This window comes from Podospora pseudocomata (genome assembly GCF_035222375.1).
Source record: "Podospora pseudocomata strain CBS 415.72m chromosome 1 map unlocalized CBS415.72m_1, whole genome shotgun sequence".
NCBI classification, from domain to species: Eukaryota; Fungi; Ascomycota; class Sordariomycetes; order Sordariales; family Podosporaceae; genus Podospora; species Podospora pseudocomata.
The window spans coordinates 257,618-278,678 of record NW_026946363.1 but is presented as its reverse complement, the minus strand read 5'-3'; the positions used below and the strand labels follow the sequence as shown (position 1 = coordinate 278,678).

The following is a 21,061-nucleotide window of genomic DNA, read 5'->3' as shown; positions in this document are numbered from 1 at the left end:
TGCCGGACCAGGACTGGCCACAAAGAATGACCCACGCCGGCAATCCTGCCAGCCCTGTCTACGGTGTCCAGAAAAGCCTCATAATATATCAAAAGTAACAAAAGCAGTTGATCTGACAATCGCCGTAAATGAGGACTTGCCATATAGGAAAGGGACATGGAGGTGGCAAATCAGTTGACTATGCATCGAAGGTATTGAAGATATCCAAGACAGATATCTTCAAAGTAACCCGTAAGCCTCAAAATATTGTCAACGTACCTCAAAAGACAGTTCTAACAAGCATATAACGAGAAACAATTGCCGAATTACCACTAACCCCCTAACTTTTCTTTTGAACCCCCAATCCCAGACCAAAACCCACTCTTACGCCCTCTTCTCCTTCCTCTCACACCTATAATGATCCGCCACCAAAAACGCCAACTCCAACGCCTGCTTCTCATTCAACCTTGGATCGCAAAAGCTCGTGTAATTCGTCGACAAGTCATCCTCATCCAGCCCCTCACTACCCCCCAAACACTCCGTCACCGCATCCCCCGTAAGCTCCAGGTGAACACCCCCCAGATAACTCCCCTGCTCCTTGTGAATCCTCAACGTCTGCTGCAGCTCGCTAAAGATGTTGCTGAACCTCCTCGTCTTAATCCCCCCGCTGACAGACTGCGTGTTGCCGTGCATGGGGTCGCACTGCCAAACAACCGTCTGCTTGTACTCCGAGTCCTCCACCGCTCGGATGTGCGCGGGGAGCAGGTCGGCGACCTTGGAGGCGCCGTAGCGGGTGATGAGCGTGATCTTGCCTGGTTCGCGGTCCGGGTTGAGAGTGCGGAGCATGTCCAGCAGGTCGGAGGCGGGGGTGGTAGGTCCGATTTTGACGCCGAGGGGGTTGGCGATGCCGCGGAAGAACTCGACGTGGGCGTGGTCGAGCTGGCGGGTGCGGTCGCCGATCCAGAGGAAGTGGGCTGATGTGTCGTAGTACTCCTTTTTGCTGGGGGTGCCGGGAGCGGAAGGGGTGTCGAGGAGACGGGTGAGGGATTGCTCGTATTCCAGCAACAGACCCTCATGGGAGGTGAAGAGATCGACGGTATCGAGATTGTGGGACTTGTCGGCACCGATGGTCTGCATGAAGCGGAGCATGTCCGTAAGGAAGTCGACAGCTTCTTGGTATTTGGCCTTCAGTGCGGGATCACGGACGTGGCCGAGACCCCAGTCCAGAGGGCGATGCAGGTCCGCAATGCCAGAAGAGATGGCAGCACGAATGTAGTTCAGCGTGGCAGCCGAGTGGTGGTAAGCCCTGCGGTAAGCATTAGCATCGACTTGCGAGAGTGGCAGGGAAAGGTGAGTCTTACTTGACCAAGCGGTTAGGGTCCAGCTCTCTCTCATCAACACTGAACCCATTCAGGATATCACCCCTGAACGAAGGAACCTCCCTCCCATCAACCATCTCCATCGGACTCGACCGCGGCTTCGCATACTGCCCAGCCATACGCCCAATCCGCACAACCCTCTTGTCAGCACCCCAAATCAGCACAAGACTCATCTGCAAAAGCAGCTTGATCTTGCTCTCAATAACATCCTGCTGGCAGTAGTCAAACAGCTCAGCACAGTCACCACCCTGCAGCAAGAACGCCTTGCCCTGAGCCACATCCCTAAGGTGCTCCTTGAGCTTGACAATCTCCCTCGGGTGGACGATGGGGGGCAACTTCTTGAGCTCAGCCAGAGACTTCTGAAGGGCCTTTTGGTCGGGGTACTGGGGGCATTGCTTGACGGGTTTTGACCTCCACGAGTCGGGAGTCCACTGTGGTGTTGAGCTCATCTCGCCGCGGGGTTTGAGTGGTGAGCGAGTATGAAGTGCCGTATAGTTAATGCTTCTCGAAACCTTCTTTTTTTTGGCCCCACCACCAAAAACCGTCCGTTGTCAAACGAACAAAAAAAGACCGCCGCCGTTGGAGTCGAATATCCAGGAAGAATAAACCCAAAAGTTGTGTGGGAATATATACCCAAAGAACCTTCCACGTAGACCAAAAAAAATCCGTGTTGCCCTTTCTCAGCTCATCCCCAAAAGTTGAATTGACTCATCCCCCTCCCCGAAACCGAAATCTGACCTGTTCTGTGCTCTCAAAACCCAAGAATGATCGTCACAAGGGTACCAGGGTCTGCTCCGTTCCTAACAAAGAAAAACCCCCCCACTCCCAAAATCGACCAATCACCCCCCCTCCCCCCTCTGAATAAGAGCGGATCCCCTAACCCCCCAATCCAGCCTAGCGCCCCTCAACCTCCAAAAGCTGCCCCTCAACCCCACATTGCTTAATCCATCCTGTCCGACATCAACACCATCAACACCATCACCACCAAACTCTCCCGTTATATGCCCATCCCCAACCTACCACCTCCCAATTCCCCCAAAGATGGCCGAACCCCAACCCCCCACAATCCACGAAGGCGCAACAGACGACATCGAAACAACAACCTCCAAACCCGCCGCCTCAGCCGAAGACCGCAAAGCAGCCGCCGCCCTCTCCAACCTCGACTCCAACAACACCACCGACAACACCTCCACCCAAGTCGACCAAGCAGCCGCGACCAACGCCCTGAACTCTGTCTCGGCCGTCTCGGAGAAGAAGCCCCCCGTCGAGGCGTCGGCCAAGAGCAAAGTCAAGGTTGATGCGGCCGACGTCTCGCTTTTGGTTGGTCAACCTACACGAACACAAAAAAAAAAGGAAGGGGAGCTAATGGTGAAGTAAACAGGTCGCCGAATTCGAGGTCAGCAAGGCCAGGGCAACAGAATTGCTCAGGCAGAACGACGGTGATGCCGTCAAGACGATTAGGGCGTTTTTGCAGCCCGCTTTTTGAAGCTGGTATAGCTCAGGGGAGAGATGGAAAAGGTATATAAAATATAAAATGGCGAGAGAGTAAATGGTAGATCAGAGGTTCATGGATAGACTGGCTTTCTACGTAGGATTCATTCCCTCAGTCTAAAAAACATTTGCAGATACTAACATCACCATCAGTTAGCACACAGCGCTTGATACCAAACAGTCACAAACAAATCTTGTATGGATCCGAGAGTTTTACAAGAATGTTTTGGCTAAGCTGTCGACCATATCTCGAGTAACATGCCATGTCCCCGGCAGAAAGCTGCCTAGTTGTACAAACAAAACTCATCGCAAATTCAAACACGCCAACAGAATGCAAAGGCCTACACATTCAGAAAGCAACGAACCCGATGAAACATGAAATCCCCCCATATGTCCAGTGTGTCCCCGATTCAAGATCCCATGAAACAGGAGGAATAATCTGGTTCTGGGCCCTAACAGGACCGTGAACGACAAGAACAAGCAAGAGGAAGAAATTAACGAAAAACACAACGGCACATAACCAGCAGAAAACACCGCCACGTCGCAAACTGAAATGAATACAGCGCTTGTTTGCGATCCCTAACAAAAGAGACAAAATATGTCCGTGTTGGTTCCATACCATCCTTTTCCCCGCCAAATCCTTCCCTATTCCCCCCAAATAAATGCCCAAACACCCAACTCTCAACCTGTGGTTGCAATCCCATATCCATGGCCTTCCTCCGGATATAAAATGACTCTGTCCAGACCTGTTGCTGAAACCGCTGCTGGTTCAAGGAAAATGAAAAACGGGAGCCGATAGGAGCCGAACGTAACTGACATGGCGCCCTTGTGTCGTCTCAGGAGGCCGACAATAAAATGTTGACAAATAACAGCTGCTGGATATTGTGTACCGATCGACAGGGGAATGCGAAAAAGCGAGAAATGCTGAAAAGAAACTCCGGCCGACTGATCATATGAGAGCAGGGCTTCACAAGTCGATAGCCCGACCTCTCCTGACATCTCGAAAACGTTGCTGTACACCTCCCATAAACTCCACCATGTTCATCATAGCGCCACCGCAGATACAGCCTCCAAAATCCGCAAAACAACTCCAAAATCACCTTGTTGCCAGACATGTGCCTCGAGTTAGCTCAAACAAAAGGCCATCCACCTCACAAAGCTACCAGCTTCGCTGTCACAAAAATCCTCCTTCTTTCCATGACACTCATGCCAAAGATGACGAAAAGAGACACAGAACCTGACCAAGAACTGTCAAGAAATCTCCCCAAAGATCCTCCAAATTTTCCGATGCAAACAAACTCGCTGATTACGAGTACAAAGTGGCTCATAGGTATGATACCACTACTTAAGTCTTTGTGCTGACAAGAAGAGTAACAACCACGGCAATGGCAGCAAGCCAAACAGCTGCGATGGTGCTTCCAACAATAGCCACAACGTGACGTTGCCTGTGAGTCATCCGGCGTACCTCGCCTTCTGTCCACCAGACAAGAAAAGGATCGAAAGCCCCATGGTAGACCAACAAGGTCAGGAAGGGGAAAATGCACACGGCAAGCGCACCATAGTAGAACAGTCGACGCTTTCTTTGACTGTCCCATGAGATGTACGCATCTTCGCCAGACAGAACGAAGGCATCTGCTGTCTCCGGGTCGACAACCGGGCCGGGCTTTGGGGATTCCCCTGGTTGCCGGAGTGCATCTCTCTTCTCACGGGTCGTCTTTCTCTTGTGGGTTGACCTGCGCAACATGACTGGAAACCCATAGCTACTTCTTGTGGATTTTCGAGGAGGATCTGCGCGCGCATCGCCAAAGATATTTCTGCAGGAGCGAGGGAAAACTGCTCGTCCGTAGATGGGAGGACTGCCGCTGCTGAGGGGTGAAGCCGTGGAAAGATTTTGTTCGTCTCCATCAAAGCCCTTGTTCATCTGGTATGCAGGGTATGGCGTAGCAGTATCAGGGATCCCTAATCCAGTGGGCCGGCGAAGATGCGTGGGAGGAGGTCTTGCGAGACTAGGAGTAGGAGGCGAGTATTGCTGTGGCTTTGCCGTACAGGGCGTTGGCGGAGTAGTTCTCTGCGTGGCTCTGGAAGACAAAACACTGGAGTCCTGGCGGGTTCTGGTGGTGGTCAAAGTCAAATCGTCTTCTCCACTTGCCCGTCTGATGGCTTGCTTTTTCACGGCTTCCTGTAATGGGATGAGTGGGAAGCTGAAAAGGGTGGGCGATCCCTTCGCCATGAGACTCGATTCTTGATTAGGAGGCGTAAGTCGATTTTCCTTGTTCAAACCGTGGGCTTCAACCCCGTTGTTGATGGCACGCTGGCCAGGGCCCATGTCCTCCAGCTCATAAACATCAGAAAGATGAGGCACCGAAGTGTTCGGAAGCACTTGGAAAGGGTTGCCGCTCTTCTGCTGTTCTTTATTTCGACGCAGACGAGCACTGATCTTCTCGAGCAGAGCGCTTCTAGCTGTAGAACCACTTGCTGTGGTATTTGCATCTGTAAAATGTCGAACTGAGTCCAAGGGATATCCATTAGCACGATTTACTCGTGGCTTTGGGAGAAAAACCGGGCGCCCTGTGTCTTTTATGTTTCTGAACAGCTGGTCAGTGGGGTTCTGATCGGCTGTCGGATGCTGGAGAATTCGCTCAGTAGACGTGAAGGCATCGTATTGGGATGGGCCAAAGGAACTGCAGTCTGAGTAGTTCGCAATGCTGTCACTGGTGATCTTGAGGGCCGGGTGTCCACTCAGACCACTACCAGAGGCACATGCAAGGTTGCTGCCAAACTGACCTCCCACATTGGTTCCAACTGTTTCCCAGTCACCGCCTTCACTCTGGGGTTGATGGAAATGGTCATTGCAGTAACTGGTCCTCCAGTCCTGAGTCAAGTTGCGGCTCTGAGTTGGAAGTTCGGGCTGAGGGGCTGGTGAGAAACTAGAAGGGCGACGTTGAACCGTAATTTTGATTTCGTTTGGATCTTCTTGATCCTCCCAAGCGTCTTCAGCTTCTGGAGTCTTGTAAGACTGCAGTCTGTTCAGGTATGGGTTTCTGCTCTGTAAGACAGGCTGTCCAGACTCCTGTGGCATCTCGTCCACTGGCGTCGCTGATTCGGTAATGCCAGTCAACTGCTGGAGGGCTAGGCTTACTTCCCTTTCTCGAACTGGCTGGAGGAGCGCGTGGTAAGACTTGCGATCGTACTTGAATGGGTCTTCGTCCGACTCCGAAGTAAGCGCGCCTGTAGAATATTCGGCGAGACCAGCGTTGCATGCGTAGTGTAGCCTGTCAAGCCTCTCCTTCAGCCGTTCATGGGCGCTGGGTGATGACAGCTCCAACTCAGTGCCGTCAAGCTCGCTCTTTGGTGAGGCCCCGGCAACTATGGCTTCTTCTGAAAAGCCTTCATCTTGAGCCAGCTGACTGTGATCACTGTATCTGTCAAGTAGCACTTGTGTATTGGAAATTGACATCCCCGACGGAGTTGGTGGATCATCATACCCATGGAGATGACTATCGTAGTAGCGGGCAGAGCGCCTCGCAACTGGCAGCTCTGGGAGAGGAACGCTGGGAGCATCGCCAGCTGTATCATACAGTTTGCGACGTTGCTTACTCGGACGGGCGCCATCGTCGACATGGTTAGGCTTGGATGGGTGGTTGGTCAAGGAACGAGCCAAGATGTAGTGGTCATTGTTGCTATTCCCATTTCCCCTATCCGGCGACTGAGGATGCGCTCTGTTTGTGGGCGGTGAACTATGGGCGACAGACTGAGGCTTGACGGTCGAAGGTTCCGAAGGGAGGTATTGTCGATAGATGTTCTCAACTGTGCTTCCGGTCTCTCTGGTCCGGCGCTTTGAGCATATTTCTGGACCGGGACCATGTACCCAGTCAAGATCAGGGTTGAAATCGTCATAATGACTGGACAGGATCGTGTCGGGAGATGGTGTCGGAGAGGTTTGCGAACCCTCTTCATGCTTCTTCTCAGCAATCGATACGTTGGGAGCATAGCCAGTCAAGCAACGTCCGTTGGCAAGGTGGGAAGATCTGACAAACTCCATGTGTGACGCCAGCGGCAAGTTGTCTTTGGGACGGGGTTCATGAAGAGGCGCAGTCGGTGACTGGCAAGGAGTGACGACCGGCAAAGCAGGGACAGCTTGACCGGCGATTTTGGCTGCCACTCTGGCCGTGATGGCTAGATGGGCTTCGCCTAGATTGGTGAACAGTGTGCCCTTGGGGGTGATTGATCTTTTGGGGGCTGGTTCAGGTGGGACGATGACGGTTGAACCCTCAGGTGGTGGATGGCCCCTGGAGGGCATGGCCTCAGCGCCTGGGCCGTCCTTTCCAATCATGCTTGGTGGTTTCTGAGGTCGAAGCCCAGTCAGTTCTCATTCTTGAAAATGGAGATGCTTTCAGACTGATACGAGGGCGACCAGAGCAAAAGAAATGAACGTACCTCAGCTGCTCACAATTGGAAGGTTGCCAGAGATGATGCTGCAGCGGAAATGTTGAACCACAGAAGAGGAAGTCGTGAGGGTACAGATCTGGTGGAAGCTGCGACGCAGTCTGAGTTAGCAATTGCGCTGTTGACGAAATCGGCAACCGTCATTGGTCGAGGCAAAGTGGGAAGGTTGAGTGAAGGATAACTGAGAAGGTGCAGTAGGGCATCAGGAGCCGCCCAAGCCGCGTTATGAGCCGCAGTACAAGCCGCAACACACATCTTTCCAAAAAGTAGCAATTGCGGCCAATATTCTGATACCCAAGTTCGCATTTTGATGGCCTTGGTGAGGAGATGGGCCCGAAGGAGCAACATACCTGGATCCTCACAGCTGCTTTTTGTGCCCGTGCTCTGGAGGAGCGCCAACCGCAGGCACAAACGACGTTGTTGATGAGAGGAAGCGCACAAAGAATATCGACCACTTGGATCAAAGGGTGCTGGGTCAGTCGTTTCTGTTCGATATCAGCTGTTTGAAGTTTGAGGAATGGTTGCGTGAGAGGAAGAGAAGAAGAGAGGAGAGGAGAGGATAGCAGAGTTTGGTATGGAATGGGGGGAGAGGACAGGATATCGCGAACTTCCAAAGAGCAAACTGTGCCCCTCGAAGCACCCCCGGAGCAACTCAGTCGGTACTACCCCTCATTCTCGAGGTGTCTCCCCTGGGGAGCATATTTTCTTGCTCGACCATCCCATTTCGGCGTCGGTACCCCCACACTGGCAATGAGCCAGGCTCTTCCGCCTAGGGCCTTCCAATGTCAAGTTGAGATCACATACACAGAGGAGATCATGAGCTTTAATACCGCAGGTAACACAGACATCCAGGCAACGGACCGCTTTCTGCACCACTCTCCTAACAGCCAAGTCAACAAGCCCCTGAATCTGGTCCGTGCACATCTCTTTCCTTGCGCAGAGTATCATCTCCGTATCGTCAGATGCACGGCCTGGCTACCCTGAGATTCGTTTGCGTCAAAACTGTAATACTTCTTGCACACACTGCCCGGGATACTTCCATTTACTGCTTTTGGCTTCGATTCTACAATGGACGTTAACTCCACTTGTGAAGCAAATATCAAGGTTTGCATCATGGAAGGCATCGCTGGCAACTCCACCATGACTGTCCGGCTTTGACACATACATTCACAGATATATAAATTCTTCACTTGAAAGTGAGAAAATACCCACATTGATCTGATAGTTTCTCAAAATTGCCAAGCAGGAGCAGAATAAATTCCTGACCTCATCAGCTACCTATCATCACAGTACTGGCACAAGCTCCCACCACTTTCCAGAGTCAACAAGCTATCATACACCTCTTCTTTTTCCCTCCCAAATGGGAACCATCTCGTCCCAGAGAAATTTTAAGGCTCACCAGGCTACCTACCTAAGCCAAAGACACCCCGTCCCATTCCGAAAAATTCAATGTCCTCAATCAAGCTTCCTACAGAGAGAAGACAAAGAGCAGCCCTGTGGCCCCTGCCATGAGAGATACACGAAAATCAACTCTCCTCAAGTCTCTTACAGGGGGAAGTCCGAATCTGGGTGCCGCTGACGCCGGGACTCCACCACGCTGCAATCAAGGACAACCAGCAAAGCCCACCAAGTGTGCTCACTATCCTTGAGAACAGCCAGAGAGCTATGCACTAGCAAACTGAACAGGATTCAAGGTACCTTCGCCAGATTCCGGATTTTCACCCACCGGAGCATAACTTCCATAGAATCATCGCAAACATAACCACCGAGGAGCCCACCCACAAATAGAACTCGTGGCAACAATGTCTTTTGCCAACTCAACTGCAAGCAGAGGAACCCCGGGTAGTGGATGATGGTGAAGAAGACGTAGTACGTTTGTATTTTGAATTGGTAGAAGTCATTGTCTGGCTATACAGTATAAGGCCCAGAGAGCAGATCCCTTGAGCACACATGTAAATAGATATCTCTCATCTTCCTCTGCACAGCTAAAGTATAAGGAAGATTTGCACCCTCACTGTCTAAGCTTATGCATAAGATTACCCAAGCTTGTAACAGACACCTTACACTTACAATTTAAGCTCATCAAGGACACTATCTGAGCTTGGATATGACATGTTGTGTCTATTTTGTGCTCAGTAACAGTATCTGTAAGCTTAGATTTTTACACTTATACACAGTAACCTTCAAGCCTGTGATAGACATACCCCTACATTCTAAACTTATTAAAGATGACATCTAAGCTTATAGTAGCTATAATATAAGATCAAATAGAGAATATAGTCTCTATTTGATGTTCGGGGAGTGGTATGTATAAGCTCAGATCTTGAGCCTATGCATAATATTATCCGACTTTATCTAGGCACTATATCCTTATGATCTGAACTTGTGGTAGACATTCTCTAAGCTCACAGTGTCTGTGATCAAAGCGTGGGTATAAAATATAGTGTCTAGGTACCTACACGATGCTATCAAAGACGGGCGGGCAAGAAAGGCAAGAAAATAAAAGCAAAAAGCAGGAAATGAGTCAAAGACAAGGATTTGCATTCAAGGCAAAGACCAGCACACACACTTGGAGTGAGGGGATGATAAAAGATCCATACCCATTGCATCGGTATTAAAAGGGGTTTGTTTACTTGGCTGCTTGGCCGTTGCCCAAGAGCCGGTGCTGTGCGGCATCAGCATGGCAGTGGATCACAAGGGCCATCCAACGACTTCATACATATAGTATTGCGGCAGTACCTCTCAAACATACCTATATATCGGCCTTTGGGTGTAGCATGTGATGCCTGCACGAAGGCCATCAGTAACACGAGCGGCCTGCCGAGGGCCAAGGCAGCAACTGGCTCTCCTGCACACTCTCCCTCGCACTCTCCCGCACATATCCGCATCACCAAGCTCATCACAGTTCACCAACATCAGACCCCACATCACAGGCGCACCTTGCCGTAGGAACCTTGAAGGCCAGCCGGAATCGTTTCATTTGGGGGTCCGCTGCCAATAGCTCGATTGTGGAACGCAGCGGTGCAGGACCGCGCAACTAATCCCACGCTTCATGACACACCCGTGCGGTAACATGTGCTGTTCTCGCGGCAGTAGATGTCACACCAAATTCTACCGAGGCCGTCTGATGTGAGAAAACCGAACGACGTTGAAAGAGACTTCGTCATAAGAAAATCTACTGGATTGGATTATTGGCCGAATCGGGCATAGTGTGCTGCGGCAGCCTCATTGTGTGACAGGTGCCTTATCGGACGAGCAGGGTGATCGGCATAGGGTTTATCTATTGGGTGGTGTGGGAAGGTGTATCACGCCGAGCGGGGTTGTGGGGTCTGGGCCTGGCACTTCCCGAGCCCAGGTGGGGGAGACTGGTTCGCATTAGGTTGGGGCAGGAGGGCTTGTTCCTGAAGCTTCGATTCTTTGGAACAAAGTCCTACGCCCTAAAGACCTCTCTCCTGTCTCTGTGAACCCGTTGCACAAGCACTTGAGGATGCCTCTCTTCCCTTGTGCAATGAGCTGTTTCTTTCCCGCCTCATCCATGCCCCTCCACAAGTGCCCATTCTCCTAGATGCTAGTCTAGTTTTCATTCTTTTGGAGGGGAGTTGTTTGTCCAAGGCATTCTATATTTGAAAGCCCCGAAGTCATGGCAAGTTTGGGGAGTTTGCCTAAGGAGCTTTTGCTCCACGTACTGTCATGTAAGTCCAGGGTCCACTTTCTACCAAGCTGCTCACCACCACCCTCCCCGCCAATGCCGTGGACAACCCGGCCAGCTCTCCAGATCCGGCTATGCAGGCCAGGCCAAAGTTGCCACGAGGGTTGAAGAATTGACGTGGTTCTACCGCATTTTCTCTTTCAAGACCTCACTCCCTCTCTCCTGACCTGAAGCTAACAAATTGCAGTTCTTGAGCCACCAGAACTTGTCCCCGTCCAACGCGTCTCCCGCGAGTTCAGCAAAATTGCTCGTGATGATGTCGTCTGGCGCGCAAGATGTTTGCGAGACTCGTCCTATCTCTCTTCGCTACGTAGTCGTCTTCGGCTGCAAAATCTCAACTTTGCCCTCCTCCAAGCCGCCAACGGTGTGAGGGCTCCGTCAGAGGAAGCTGGAGAGGCAAATGAAGACTCTTGGATAAAGTGCATCTCTGGCTCAGAAGTAGACGGGGACCGCCTCAGCAGTTCGCAACGTCTAGAGAGAGAACGAGTTCGCATCACGGCCAATTGGGACCCAATCTTCCCTGATGAGCAGGTCTCTTGGTATGATGAATACATACGCCGGCAAGGCCCGATAGTCGTATCGTGGTTTCAGACGCCATACGCTCATGGCACTGGAACCAAGTCCAGGTCAGCAGCCGATTTTGTGGAGACCAGGGGGGTAGCTTTGTACTATCCCGACGGCGAAGAACGTCTGGACGGAAAGGTACTGGCAGTCTCTCCCCTAGATGATGGGAGTGTCTGCCTCTGGCATGTCAGTGGCGGTTCTGCCACGAAAAGAGGTGCCATTGTTGCTCGTAGCCGACCGGGCATCTTGTTTGCCGGTCCCAAGACCAGATCTAATCAGATAGATTCTGGCGTCACTGAGTGTGTGAGCGTGGATAGCCAGAGACACAGGGCATTTTTTGCGGTACAGCAAAGTAAGTAGTCACCAACTTTCTTCGGTTGAAACTGGCTAACAACTACCTGTATCAGACCTTATCGAGGTCGACTTACCCACACTGTCAGTCATACACCGTGAGACATTCCCGTGGTCTATCGCGACTTTATCAGCCGCCAACTCGGCCGTTCCTCTCACTGTCGGCACAAGCCTCGGCCTTCACCTTCATGACTACCGATCTAGAAGCCCCCCTCGAGCCGATATTGTTGACACGATAGATGCCTTTGACGGGACGAAAGTACAACTCGAAGACATCAGCCAAGATCCATACCGACAGCTATTTGACGACTCGCCTCTACCCCCTTACGTCCCCCTTGCACAGCCAGGGCCTGTGAGTATCCTTCACCTCCCAGTAGAAGGCCAGCCCAGCAGCCTATCCGACGACATCTACGTCGCCGGTCGCTTCAAGAGCATCCTGCACTACGACCGCCGCCAATTTTCCCGCATCAAAGGAACAGTCTACTCGGGCGCCAATCTCTGCAGCATGACATCGCTACCCTACCCCTTTTCCTACGAAGACTCTCAAGCCCGCCGCCAGGCACGCCTCTCGTTGGAGCAAGTGGAAAAGTCCAAATCTGCCCCGGGAAGAACCCTCATCGCATGCGGCGAGTACAAGTCAAAGGGATCTCTGGAGCTTTACGGCCTACCACCTGTGGGAGAGCCGGCCAGAAACCGGCAGACATGTGCCCGCTCCAAACTAATGTCCGTCGTCAACCACGGCTCTTGCCTCGCCGTGGCAGATGGCATGGGGTACGTCAAGTGGTTCGAACGCGACGGCTTCACCGAGGTGCGCCGGCACAGAATCGGACACAGCGAGAGAACGGAGGGACCGTCAATTTTTGCCTCGATGCCTGGCTCGGGCGACCTGGCGCGGAAGCTGCTTGCAACAAGGGCCGCGGCTTTGTTCAGTGGTGGCGAAGCCCAGGTCAATAACAATGACTTGGTTTTCTGGACGGGGGAGAAGCTGGGGCTGCTGGGTTTTTCCAGCCAGCCTGGGTTTGGGCCTAGTGATTTTGAAAAGGGGGAAGAGCAGTCTGCGACCCCAGAGGAGCTGCAGCTGCAGGCTCAGGAGCAGGCGTATGGCCAGAAGATGCGGGAGGCGCTGCAGCGGCACGCAAACGATGTCCGCTTGGCTAGTTACCTGGGGGGGGCTTCGCGGGGATTTCAATGATCAGTTTATAGACGTCTTTTGGATATCGTTTCATGTCTTCTGCTTGATAGAATTTGATTTTATGTTTTACCTATCTTGCAATGGCTTGCACCATGTCTCTTGAACAATGATCAGTTTGCTAGAATGTGTTTTATACTTGTCTAGAAATAACACCAAATCACACCGAAATCAAACATCACATCGTCTTCCCAAAAAGAAAATCACATGGCTGAATTCATCATCACATCCGGTCATATCATCGTTCCCTACTCTCAGAGAACAGCCCTCAGTCAAGCCCCCAAAGCGATCGTCTGCGCTCCCTCAAACGCATCCCCCTTCTCCAGCGTCTGCCAGCCGCCTACCGACCCTGGCTCAACACAGAGCATCTCCTTGTACCCATCCTTTGGCTCGAAATCACCCATGCCCTTGGCCTTTTCGACCCAGGGGTTCCACACAACCACGTTGGAGAGGTTGTCCCTCGTGACGGTAAAGAGAGTCTTGCCGCCCTCGGACACAGTCACCGGCCCATCGGCGGTGTACACCCTGTCCGTCTCGCCCTCAATCCTAATCTCCCCCGACTGTGTCTTTGTCGAGGCAGCGTCAACCTTGTCGACATAGGATGAGCTGTCGAGGCCGGAAATGGTAACGTTTGTGATGTCCTGTTTTTCATTATTGTCAGCGTTTCTCTCTTGCTTCAGACGGGAAGAATAAAGAAGCGTACCTTAACCTTGAGATAAGTATGCATCAAAACCTGGCAATCAAACGCCCTCTCATCATCATTCGTCACCACCAAGCTCGTCGTCAGATCCCTCCTGTTCAGCGTCACGCTGTAGATCAGGTTGAACTTGAACGGCCAGGCCGCCTTGCCCTGTGGATCCAGCCCGTCCGCCGCGCTGGAGAGGCCGAAATCAAGCTTGACGGACAGGTCCCCCGTTTGCTGATCGCCCGAGCTCTCGCTGGTGGATTTGCCGAGGAATTCCCACCTGGACGTCCGGGCGAAGCCGTGCTGCGGGAGGGAGGAGGTCTGAGCGTGATCGGCGGGAGGGGGCCCGAAGACGGGGAAGACGAGGGGGATGCCGCCTCGGACGGGCTTGGTGCCGTCAAGCTTGGCGGCTGAGGAGAGCCAGAGCTTTTCTGTCGAGGAGGAGTCCTTCCAGGAGATGACGGTGGCGCCGTAGAGGAGGACGGTGATGGACTCGCCGGTGGGGAGGGTGGCGGTGACGAGGGAGTTGTCGTCGGAGAAGTTGACTGTTGGTTGGGGGGGGAGGCCGGGGGTTGCGACGAGGGAGGAGGGTTTGTTGGGGCGTTCGACCATTTTGGAAAGGCTGGGGTTGAGATGCTGGCGGAGAGGTTTCGGTGACGCTTGGGATAAGGTGAAGAGAGAGGATATTGGAGTACAGAAAGGAGGATTGGGACGTTGGGATTGGAAGGGTTGGTGGTTTGAAGGGTTGTAGTTACTCGTCGTGGTGGTGGTTGTCCGCGTTTGGGAACTGCGGGGTAGGGATGATGCTGCAGGTAGTACAAAAGGGGGGAGCTCGAACAGGGGGCAGGGGCGCAATCGCGGGGTACCTGACGTCTTGGTGTTTGATCAAGCTTCTTGTGCTGCACGACTCGACCTAGGAGCGAGGCTGCTGATAAAGACAGATAGTCGATGACCTTTTATAGCTTTTACTTTCACAACAGGCAGAAAGGCGGACAGACAGGCGGCGAGTCGATCTCCAGGTCGCGGCCGTCACATCTGTTTGATCACACTCATGCTGGTTTGGAGCTAGGTCAGAGCGGGGCAAGCAGGAGGTTTGGAGTTCAGCTTGTTCAAGACCAAGTTCATGGTGCTTATGACTACATGATACAATGAGATATAGATAGACCCTTGGCAACCCTGAATATGCAAACAGCTTTTTAATATCAAGCTTGTAGTGGTGGTTTGAGGGTTGTGAAGATGTTCAGTTTGGCGTCTAGAGCTTGGGCCACTTCAGGTTCGTTTCACCTTCAAGGGTTAGGGTAGGCGACGGCCTTTTGAACCAGACATCGTAGACGTCGAGGTTGACAAACAGGCAAAACCAGAAGTTTATTCATAGAGCATAAGCTAATTCCAGTACTAGTCATGGGTTCCACCAGCTAGTATTCAGCGACAGCGACCTCTCACTGTTCCTCAGCACCCTCCTCGGTAGGCTGCTGCTCTTCTGCCGGCTGCTCCTCTTCGGCCGGCTGCTCAGCTTCCTCCGCAGGCTGCTCAGCTTCCTCCGCAGGCTGCTCAGCTTCCTCCGCAGGCTGCTCAGCTTCCTCCGCAGGCTGCTCAGCTTCCTCCGCAGGCTGCTCAGCTTCCTCTGCAGGCTGCTCTTCCTGGGCCGGTTCTTCTTCAGCAGCAGGCTGCTCCGTCTCCTGCCCATCCCCCTCAGGCGGGATCGGCTCACCATCATCAGCCTCCTCCTCAATATCCTCAGCACTCGGATCCAAACCATCGCCATCCGGAAACGTCAAGTACATGCAACCAACCGGCGTCTCCCTCTTGACATCCCCACCATGGGCACCCCGGTACTGAATATAGTTCGCCTCCCAGATCGGGCCCATCGGGCGGTCGTACTTGCCAGAGTTGAACATGTAAAGACGATACAAGGCAGACTGGCCGTTGGGAAGCTCTAGCTCGATGTTGGGCTGCGTCTTCCACTCGCCTTTGAAGTGCTTCTTGTCGCGGCCGTAGTCTGCGACGATGAGGATGTTGCAGCCGGGAGCTACCTCGTGGACGGCATCGATGGCCTTGGCGATGATGGTCTCGCGGACGGCGAACTCGTTTTGGTCGCTGAGAGCCTCGGCGGCTGCCGCGCGCTTGATCCTGATGGCGGAGCCTTGGATTTCTTCGACGGCACCGACGGCACCCTTGACGGCGTCGACGACTTTGTTGAAGAGTTCAACTCCGCCTTGTGTGGCTGGGTTAGTTTGGAAGCCCAGTGTGAAGGGAGGTCAGAGCTGGGGAGTGCAGCAGATGTACTGACCTGAGGCGGCTTCAACGTATGACATGATTGCAGAATTGGTTGGGCGTGGAGGGCGGGAAAATGTGATTCTGATGAGTTGATGAGAGCTGTGAGTAGTAGTGATTTCATATCGAACCCAATGAGCACGATGTGCCTTCTTATAACTCTTTGGTCTTGAATATCAGCAGCATGATCTAGGCCGTGGCCTCACGAAGCTGCCTGCCACCCTGAACGACACCTACCTATGCTCATTTCCAAGGCTCAGTGTGTATCAACACATCTAAGTGAATTGCATAAGCCAGACCAGATATGCAGCCTGCTGAATAAGTTGTAGTAGACCAATCAACCCGGATCAATTCATCTTACAAGCTCACTGTCTATCTCCACGCCGCCATCGCCACATCTCCGTCATCTCTACCCTGGTATTCTGGGGTGGTTTGAAGCTTCAAGTAAGCTGACTGGTAATCATGCCCGCTACCTTGACCTCTTGCTTGGAAGAGCCAAGCTAAAAAACCGTGTGATTTCGGGAGCTTGAGTGCGCTAGACATCTCACATCAGACGCTTCGCTTGACCTTGTGCCACAGCCTCACGTTTCCTGCCGGCTGAAGAGTTTGGAAATACTGCCGGAAATACAAAGGAATATTATTCTGATAGGATAAGTAGTATACGACCACTACAGTTACCGCCGGATGATGAAAGAAGCCTCGCAGACGACCCCGCGCGACTCGGCCTCCTAATGCTGACATGGTAAAGCCCTTCAATGAATACGTCGTGACTGAAAAGCAAAGAAAAAGAAAACTGCTATTTGGCATGACCGACCTTCTTCAACTCCCCAAGCCAACCCTCACGTAATCTTATGAATCCACCTCACCCTCGGAAACTCTCCCATAGTGTACACCTTCTCACTCAAATGCAGCCGCATCCCGCTCGTGCTCTTCTGGTACCCAGTCGCTACGAATTCCCCATCAATCGTCACCAGCCCGTTGGGACCATCGTAATCAACGACGGCAGTTACATGTGGCCCGGCTTCGTCCGAGTCGATTGTTAAATTCATGCCTGTGAAATGAAGCTGTCAGTAACCCATGTTGTGGAAAGGATAATCAAACTACCAAAGCCGTCTCTGGCGTGCGCCATGACATAGGTGATGATCTGGTTGTCCGTCCACTTGAAGCATTCGATTCCAGAGTTGGCGACATCCTGACAACCCAAAGTTATCTCCATTGCTGTTTGGTAACTAAAGGCTGTTCAAATGTCAAATAGAAGCCCAAGGGGTTGCGGAAGAAATCACCAGAAGGTTTCTTGATGCCTTCTCCCACAAAACGCAGACTGAGACGTGGGGTTCAACCAAGCTTTATTACTTCTTCAGCCTTGTCTACCAAAAACCCCCATCTTATTGGCCGCCACAGCCCAAAGCCGTCCATACCACATCACCGCCAAACTACCCATCAACCTCCATCCCATATTCCCCCTCCTCACACTCCGTCTCGTCGTCGTCGTCCTCCTCCCTATCAGCATAAGGCACAAACCTAAAGTCCAAAAAACACACCCCTCCCCCCTCCCCCCCCACCTCGACCAAAAACTGCATGCTCAACACCCCCTGCCCATCCCCTCTCAAACTAACCTTTGTCGCAATCCTCATCGCCTCGTTCGCCGCCTTGAGCATATCAAACTTGAAAGCCTGGCTCCACTTCTTCTTCCTCACGGAAAAAGTCTCGAGCAAGTCTTTTCCCTGCGAAAAATCGATCCCACCACTCCCCAAAGCACCCCCTACACTTGTAAGCTTGAGATAAGGCGCTGCTTTGCTAGCGGTAATTATCAATTTTTCTGGCGAAGCGGGCGCAAGTTCAGCCAGGGCATCCAGCAGCCACTTGGCCTGGGTGATGATCTTGAATCCCAAATCTTCAATGTCAAAGGGGATGTCCTCTGGGATTTCAGGAACATAGGTTGTGAGGTTGCAGGTCGTCTTCACGCTACCTTCTTCGAGGATGATGCTGAAGGGGTCACCTTCGGCATTGTAGGATAGCGAACAAGTGCCGTTGCTCATGCCGAGGATCTGGTTGGAGAAGGCGTCGGAGCGGTAGTTGCGGAGGTTGGTGCTGCGGTAGGGGTCAATGTCTGATCTGGCCTGGCGGGCGGCTGCGTCGGCGGCGCCAAAGATCTGAAGGGTTTCCAAGAGGGCGGGTAGAGATAGTTGAAATATGACCGAGGGGGGAGGGGCATCGTCTTCGTCGTCGGGGTTGCCGTTGGATTCTTCGGGGGCGGGAATATTTGTGGTATACGAGGTAAAGAGAGATTTGTCCCAATGGGTGACGCCTTGCATCACTCTGGCGTGGTCGGTCGAGAAGCGGATTCCTTTCTCGGTGATCTCGACGTGGACTTTATTGGTGAAATTGATCGCTTTGAGTAGCTGATAGAGAAGTCTGGTTGAGCTGGTGACGGCTCGGAGGATAGGGGGGTCTGGTGCGTCCATCTTGGTCGGTGGGGGTGGTGGAAACGAGGAATGTCAAACAGGAATCGAATTGCTTTTGTGCGAAGGAAAGAATTATGGTACAGATTTCGAGGGTATCTTAAACGTAGACCCCGACCGCACAGAACATATAAACCACACCAACCCTTTTGGATGTTAGAACGAATATCCCTATGGATCTGGACCAGATGGGTGGAAAACGTACGCAAGCGACAACGACGCAGGCACAGCCAAAGTTGGGAGGCTCACTACAGACCGGTCTGTCGCAATGTCAGGGTTAGCAAGATGGTTTGCGCGGAGGAGGTGCGGGTGCAAGCATACTCAGAGCGAACGCGCCACTGAGGCCAAAGCCCAGGACCAGGAGAATGAAGGCCAAGAGAAACTGGTTGTCCTTGCCGATGGCGGGGGTGAACGGCGAGCCGGACGCAGCCTGCCAGACCTCGTGCAGTGAAGAATCCATGTGCTGTGATGGTGCTGGAGATGTGGTAGTAGACAGATGAAGGATGCAGAGTTGGTGATTGCCTGTACGGATAGGCTGTCGGTGCCAGCAGCTCTGGGACAGCTTCACTGGACGTGAAGCTGAAGCTCAAGAACGGGAACGTGTTCGAACCCCGAAACGAACTAGTGCCATTCTCCATAGGCAGCGGCCCCCTGTCGGTGGGGCAGCCCTGCAGTCGCAGCCGGGGCCAGGCGCCGCAGCAAGTGGCAGCTTCGAGAACCGAGATCCACTTCTCTCCGCATCATCATCGGAGCCATCGTCAATCGGCAACGCGACAACTTCCATCAATCCCCGGCGCTTGCCATCGAAATGAATGGCGCCAGAAGCTTGACAGCTTGAGCCGTCGCCCATATACAGCCCTCACTCGCTTTCATCCCGGAATCGCCGCGCGCAACATGGCTAAGGACACGAAGCGCAAAGCGACCGACGAACCGACCTCTCCCACGGCGGCGAAGCGCGTCAAGGTCGACGAGTCAGTCGAGCCCGAGAAGAAGCCCCTCAAGGTTCCGGCAATCCCCTTTCCGGAAAAGGTATTTTCACTATTTGCTTTTTGTGTTCCTGCCTGTCCTGGGGCTGTCTACATGCTATAAGAAATATGCTAACTGACCCCTCAGCCAGCCGTAATCGAAGAGCGCAATGGCGAGATCGAGTTCCGAGTGGTCAACAACGACAACGAGCGCGAGAGTCTTATTATCCTTACCGGCCTGAAATGTATCTTCCAGAAGCAGCTCCCGAAAATGCCCAAGGACTACATTGCGCGCCTCGTGTACGACCGAACCCATTTGTCGATAGCCATTGTGAAGAAGCCTTTGGAAGTGGTAGGAGGCATCACGTACCGGCCGTTCAAGGGCCGCAAGTTTGCCGAAATCGTATTCTGCGCCATCTCTTCGGATCAACAAGTCAAAGGCTACGGCGCGCATTTAATGTCTCATCTTAAAGATTATGTGAAGGCGACCTCGGATGTGATGCACTTCCTGACTTACGCTGATAACTATGCTATTGGCTATTTTAAGAAACAAGGGTTTACGAAGGAAATCACGCTCGACAAGTCAATATGGATGGGTTATATCAAGGACTATGAAGGGGGTACCATCATGCAGTGCACCATGCTGCCACGTATCCGGTACTTGGAGATGGGTCGCATGCTGCTCAAGCAAAAAGAATGTGTCCAGGCTAAGATTCGGGCCTACTCAAAGTCGCACATCATTCACCAACCACCAAAGCAATGGCAGAAGAACGGCGTTGCCCCGATAGACCCCTTGTCGATAGAAGCCATCCGCGCCAGCGGTTGGTCTCCCGACATGGACGAACTTGCCCGCCAGCCCCGCCACGGTCCGAACTACAACCAGCTTTTGCACCTCCTCAACGATCTCCAGAACCACCAGTCTGCCTGGCCGTTTTTGATGCCCGTCAATAGAGATGAGGTGGCAGATTACTACGACGTGATCAAGGAGCCGATGGACCTCTCGACAATGGAGACCAAGCTCGAGGCCGACCAGTACGCCACGCCGGAGGACTTCATCAAGGACGCCAAGCTGGTGTTTGACAACTGCAGGAAATACAACAACGAGACGACCCCGTACGCCAAGTGCGCGAACAAGCTGGAGAAGTTCATGTGGGCGCAGATCCGTGCTATCCCGGAGTGGTCACATCTCGAGTCTTAGTTGGGCGCGAAGCCACAGAAGCAGCAAAAGCCAAAGCGTGGGAGGGGTCGCCCACCGACGAGGGTTAGTTCGAGGAACAGTACTGTTGCGGCTCGGGCAGCGTCGGCATCGGCATCTTCACAGCAGCAGCAGCAGCAGCAAGAGGGTCAGCAGCAGCAGTTGGGGCAGCAGCCGGAACAACAGCCGGAGCAACAGCCGGAGCAACAGCCACCTCGAGAGAGCCGTCTGCCCAAAGATGTCGGCGGAGATGTCGCAATGTGCGATGCTAATCTGAAGGCGTTGGAGCTCAGTAATGCGGATGAGAAGCAAGGGGAGCAGCAGTCAGCGGTGTAGGATACCAAGCGTCGCTCTACGCGTCAACGGAAAGTC

At 52.8% G+C, this 21,061-nt stretch overlaps 10 protein-coding genes across 10 annotated transcripts; 3 read left to right on the top strand and 7 right to left on the bottom strand.

Moving 5' to 3' along the window:
* Positions 1-87: 87 nt before the first annotated feature.
* On the top strand, positions 88-4,071 carry QC762_103520 (uncharacterized protein). Its single transcript, XM_062884739.1, has 3 exons — positions 88-2,678; positions 2,740-2,946; positions 3,003-4,071. Exons 1-2 carry the CDS (start codon positions 2,400-2,402, stop codon positions 2,842-2,844), a joined length of 384 nt encoding a protein of 127 aa, XP_062747632.1. The 5' UTR covers positions 88-2,399; the 3' UTR covers positions 2,845-2,946; positions 3,003-4,071.
* On the bottom strand, positions 240-2,151 carry ARO8_1 (Aromatic/aminoadipate aminotransferase 1). The gene is made up of 2 exons (XM_062884740.1): positions 1,341-2,151; positions 240-1,285 (listed from the first exon to the last, which is right to left on the bottom strand). The coding sequence occupies exons 1-2, from the start codon at positions 1,805-1,807 to the stop codon at positions 364-366; spliced, it is 1,389 nt and encodes a 462-aa protein (XP_062747633.1). The 5' UTR covers positions 1,808-2,151; the 3' UTR covers positions 240-363.
* A 123-nt stretch (positions 4,072-4,194) lies between the features above and the next one.
* On the bottom strand, positions 4,195-7,182 carry QC762_103510 (uncharacterized protein; the record flags this gene model as incomplete). The annotated part of the gene is made up of 1 exon (XM_062884738.1): positions 4,195-7,182. The coding sequence occupies one exon, from the start codon at positions 7,180-7,182 to the stop codon at positions 4,195-4,197; it is 2,988 nt and encodes a 995-aa protein (XP_062747631.1).
* A 3,038-nt stretch (positions 7,183-10,220) lies between these two features.
* Positions 10,221-13,194, top strand: QC762_103500 (uncharacterized protein). Its single transcript, XM_062884737.1, has 3 exons — positions 10,221-10,987; positions 11,192-11,920; positions 11,976-13,194. The coding sequence occupies exons 1-3, from the start codon at positions 10,936-10,938 to the stop codon at positions 13,109-13,111; spliced, it is 1,917 nt and encodes a 638-aa protein (XP_062747630.1). The 5' UTR covers positions 10,221-10,935; the 3' UTR covers positions 13,112-13,194.
* On the bottom strand, positions 13,136-14,923 carry QC762_103490 (uncharacterized protein). The gene is made up of 2 exons (XM_062884736.1): positions 13,812-14,923; positions 13,136-13,749 (listed from the first exon to the last, which is right to left on the bottom strand). Exons 1-2 carry the CDS (start codon positions 14,403-14,405, stop codon positions 13,381-13,383), a joined length of 963 nt encoding a protein of 320 aa, XP_062747629.1. The 5' UTR covers positions 14,406-14,923; the 3' UTR covers positions 13,136-13,380.
* Positions 14,924-15,193: 270 nt separating this feature from the next.
* Positions 15,194-16,162, bottom strand: QC762_103485 (uncharacterized protein). The gene is made up of 2 exons (XM_062884735.1): positions 16,084-16,162; positions 15,194-16,008 (listed from the first exon to the last, which is right to left on the bottom strand). Exons 1-2 carry the CDS (start codon positions 16,106-16,108, stop codon positions 15,233-15,235), a joined length of 801 nt encoding a protein of 266 aa, XP_062747628.1. The 5' UTR covers positions 16,109-16,162; the 3' UTR covers positions 15,194-15,232.
* A 618-nt stretch (positions 16,163-16,780) lies between these two features.
* QC762_0000800 (uncharacterized protein) lies at positions 16,781-17,283 on the bottom strand (the record flags this gene model as incomplete). Its single annotated transcript, XM_062882739.1, has 2 exons — positions 16,781-17,118; positions 17,172-17,283. 2 exons carry the CDS (start codon positions 17,281-17,283, stop codon positions 16,907-16,909), a joined length of 324 nt encoding a protein of 107 aa, XP_062747627.1. The 3' UTR covers positions 16,781-16,906.
* Positions 17,284-17,500: 217 nt separating this feature from the next.
* Positions 17,501-18,532, bottom strand: rad1_2 (checkpoint clamp complex protein Rad1; the record flags this gene model as incomplete). The annotated part of the gene is made up of 1 exon (XM_062884734.1): positions 17,501-18,532. The coding sequence occupies one exon, from the start codon at positions 18,530-18,532 to the stop codon at positions 17,501-17,503; it is 1,032 nt and encodes a 343-aa protein (XP_062747626.1).
* Positions 18,533-18,629: 97 nt separating this feature from the next.
* Positions 18,630-19,123, bottom strand: rad1_1 (checkpoint clamp complex protein Rad1; the record flags this gene model as incomplete). Its single annotated transcript, XM_062884733.1, has 3 exons — positions 18,851-19,123; positions 18,735-18,789; positions 18,630-18,675 (listed from the first exon to the last, which is right to left on the bottom strand). Exons 1-3 carry the CDS (start codon positions 18,987-18,989, stop codon positions 18,630-18,632), a joined length of 240 nt encoding a protein of 79 aa, XP_062747625.1. The 5' UTR covers positions 18,990-19,123.
* Positions 19,124-19,423: 300 nt separating this feature from the next.
* GCN5_1 (histone acetyltransferase) lies at positions 19,424-20,692 on the top strand (the record flags this gene model as incomplete). The annotated part of the gene is made up of 2 exons (XM_062884732.1): positions 19,424-19,558; positions 19,643-20,692. 2 exons carry the CDS (start codon positions 19,424-19,426, stop codon positions 20,690-20,692), a joined length of 1,185 nt encoding a protein of 394 aa, XP_062747624.1.
* Between the last annotated feature and the right edge of the window lie 369 nt (positions 20,693-21,061).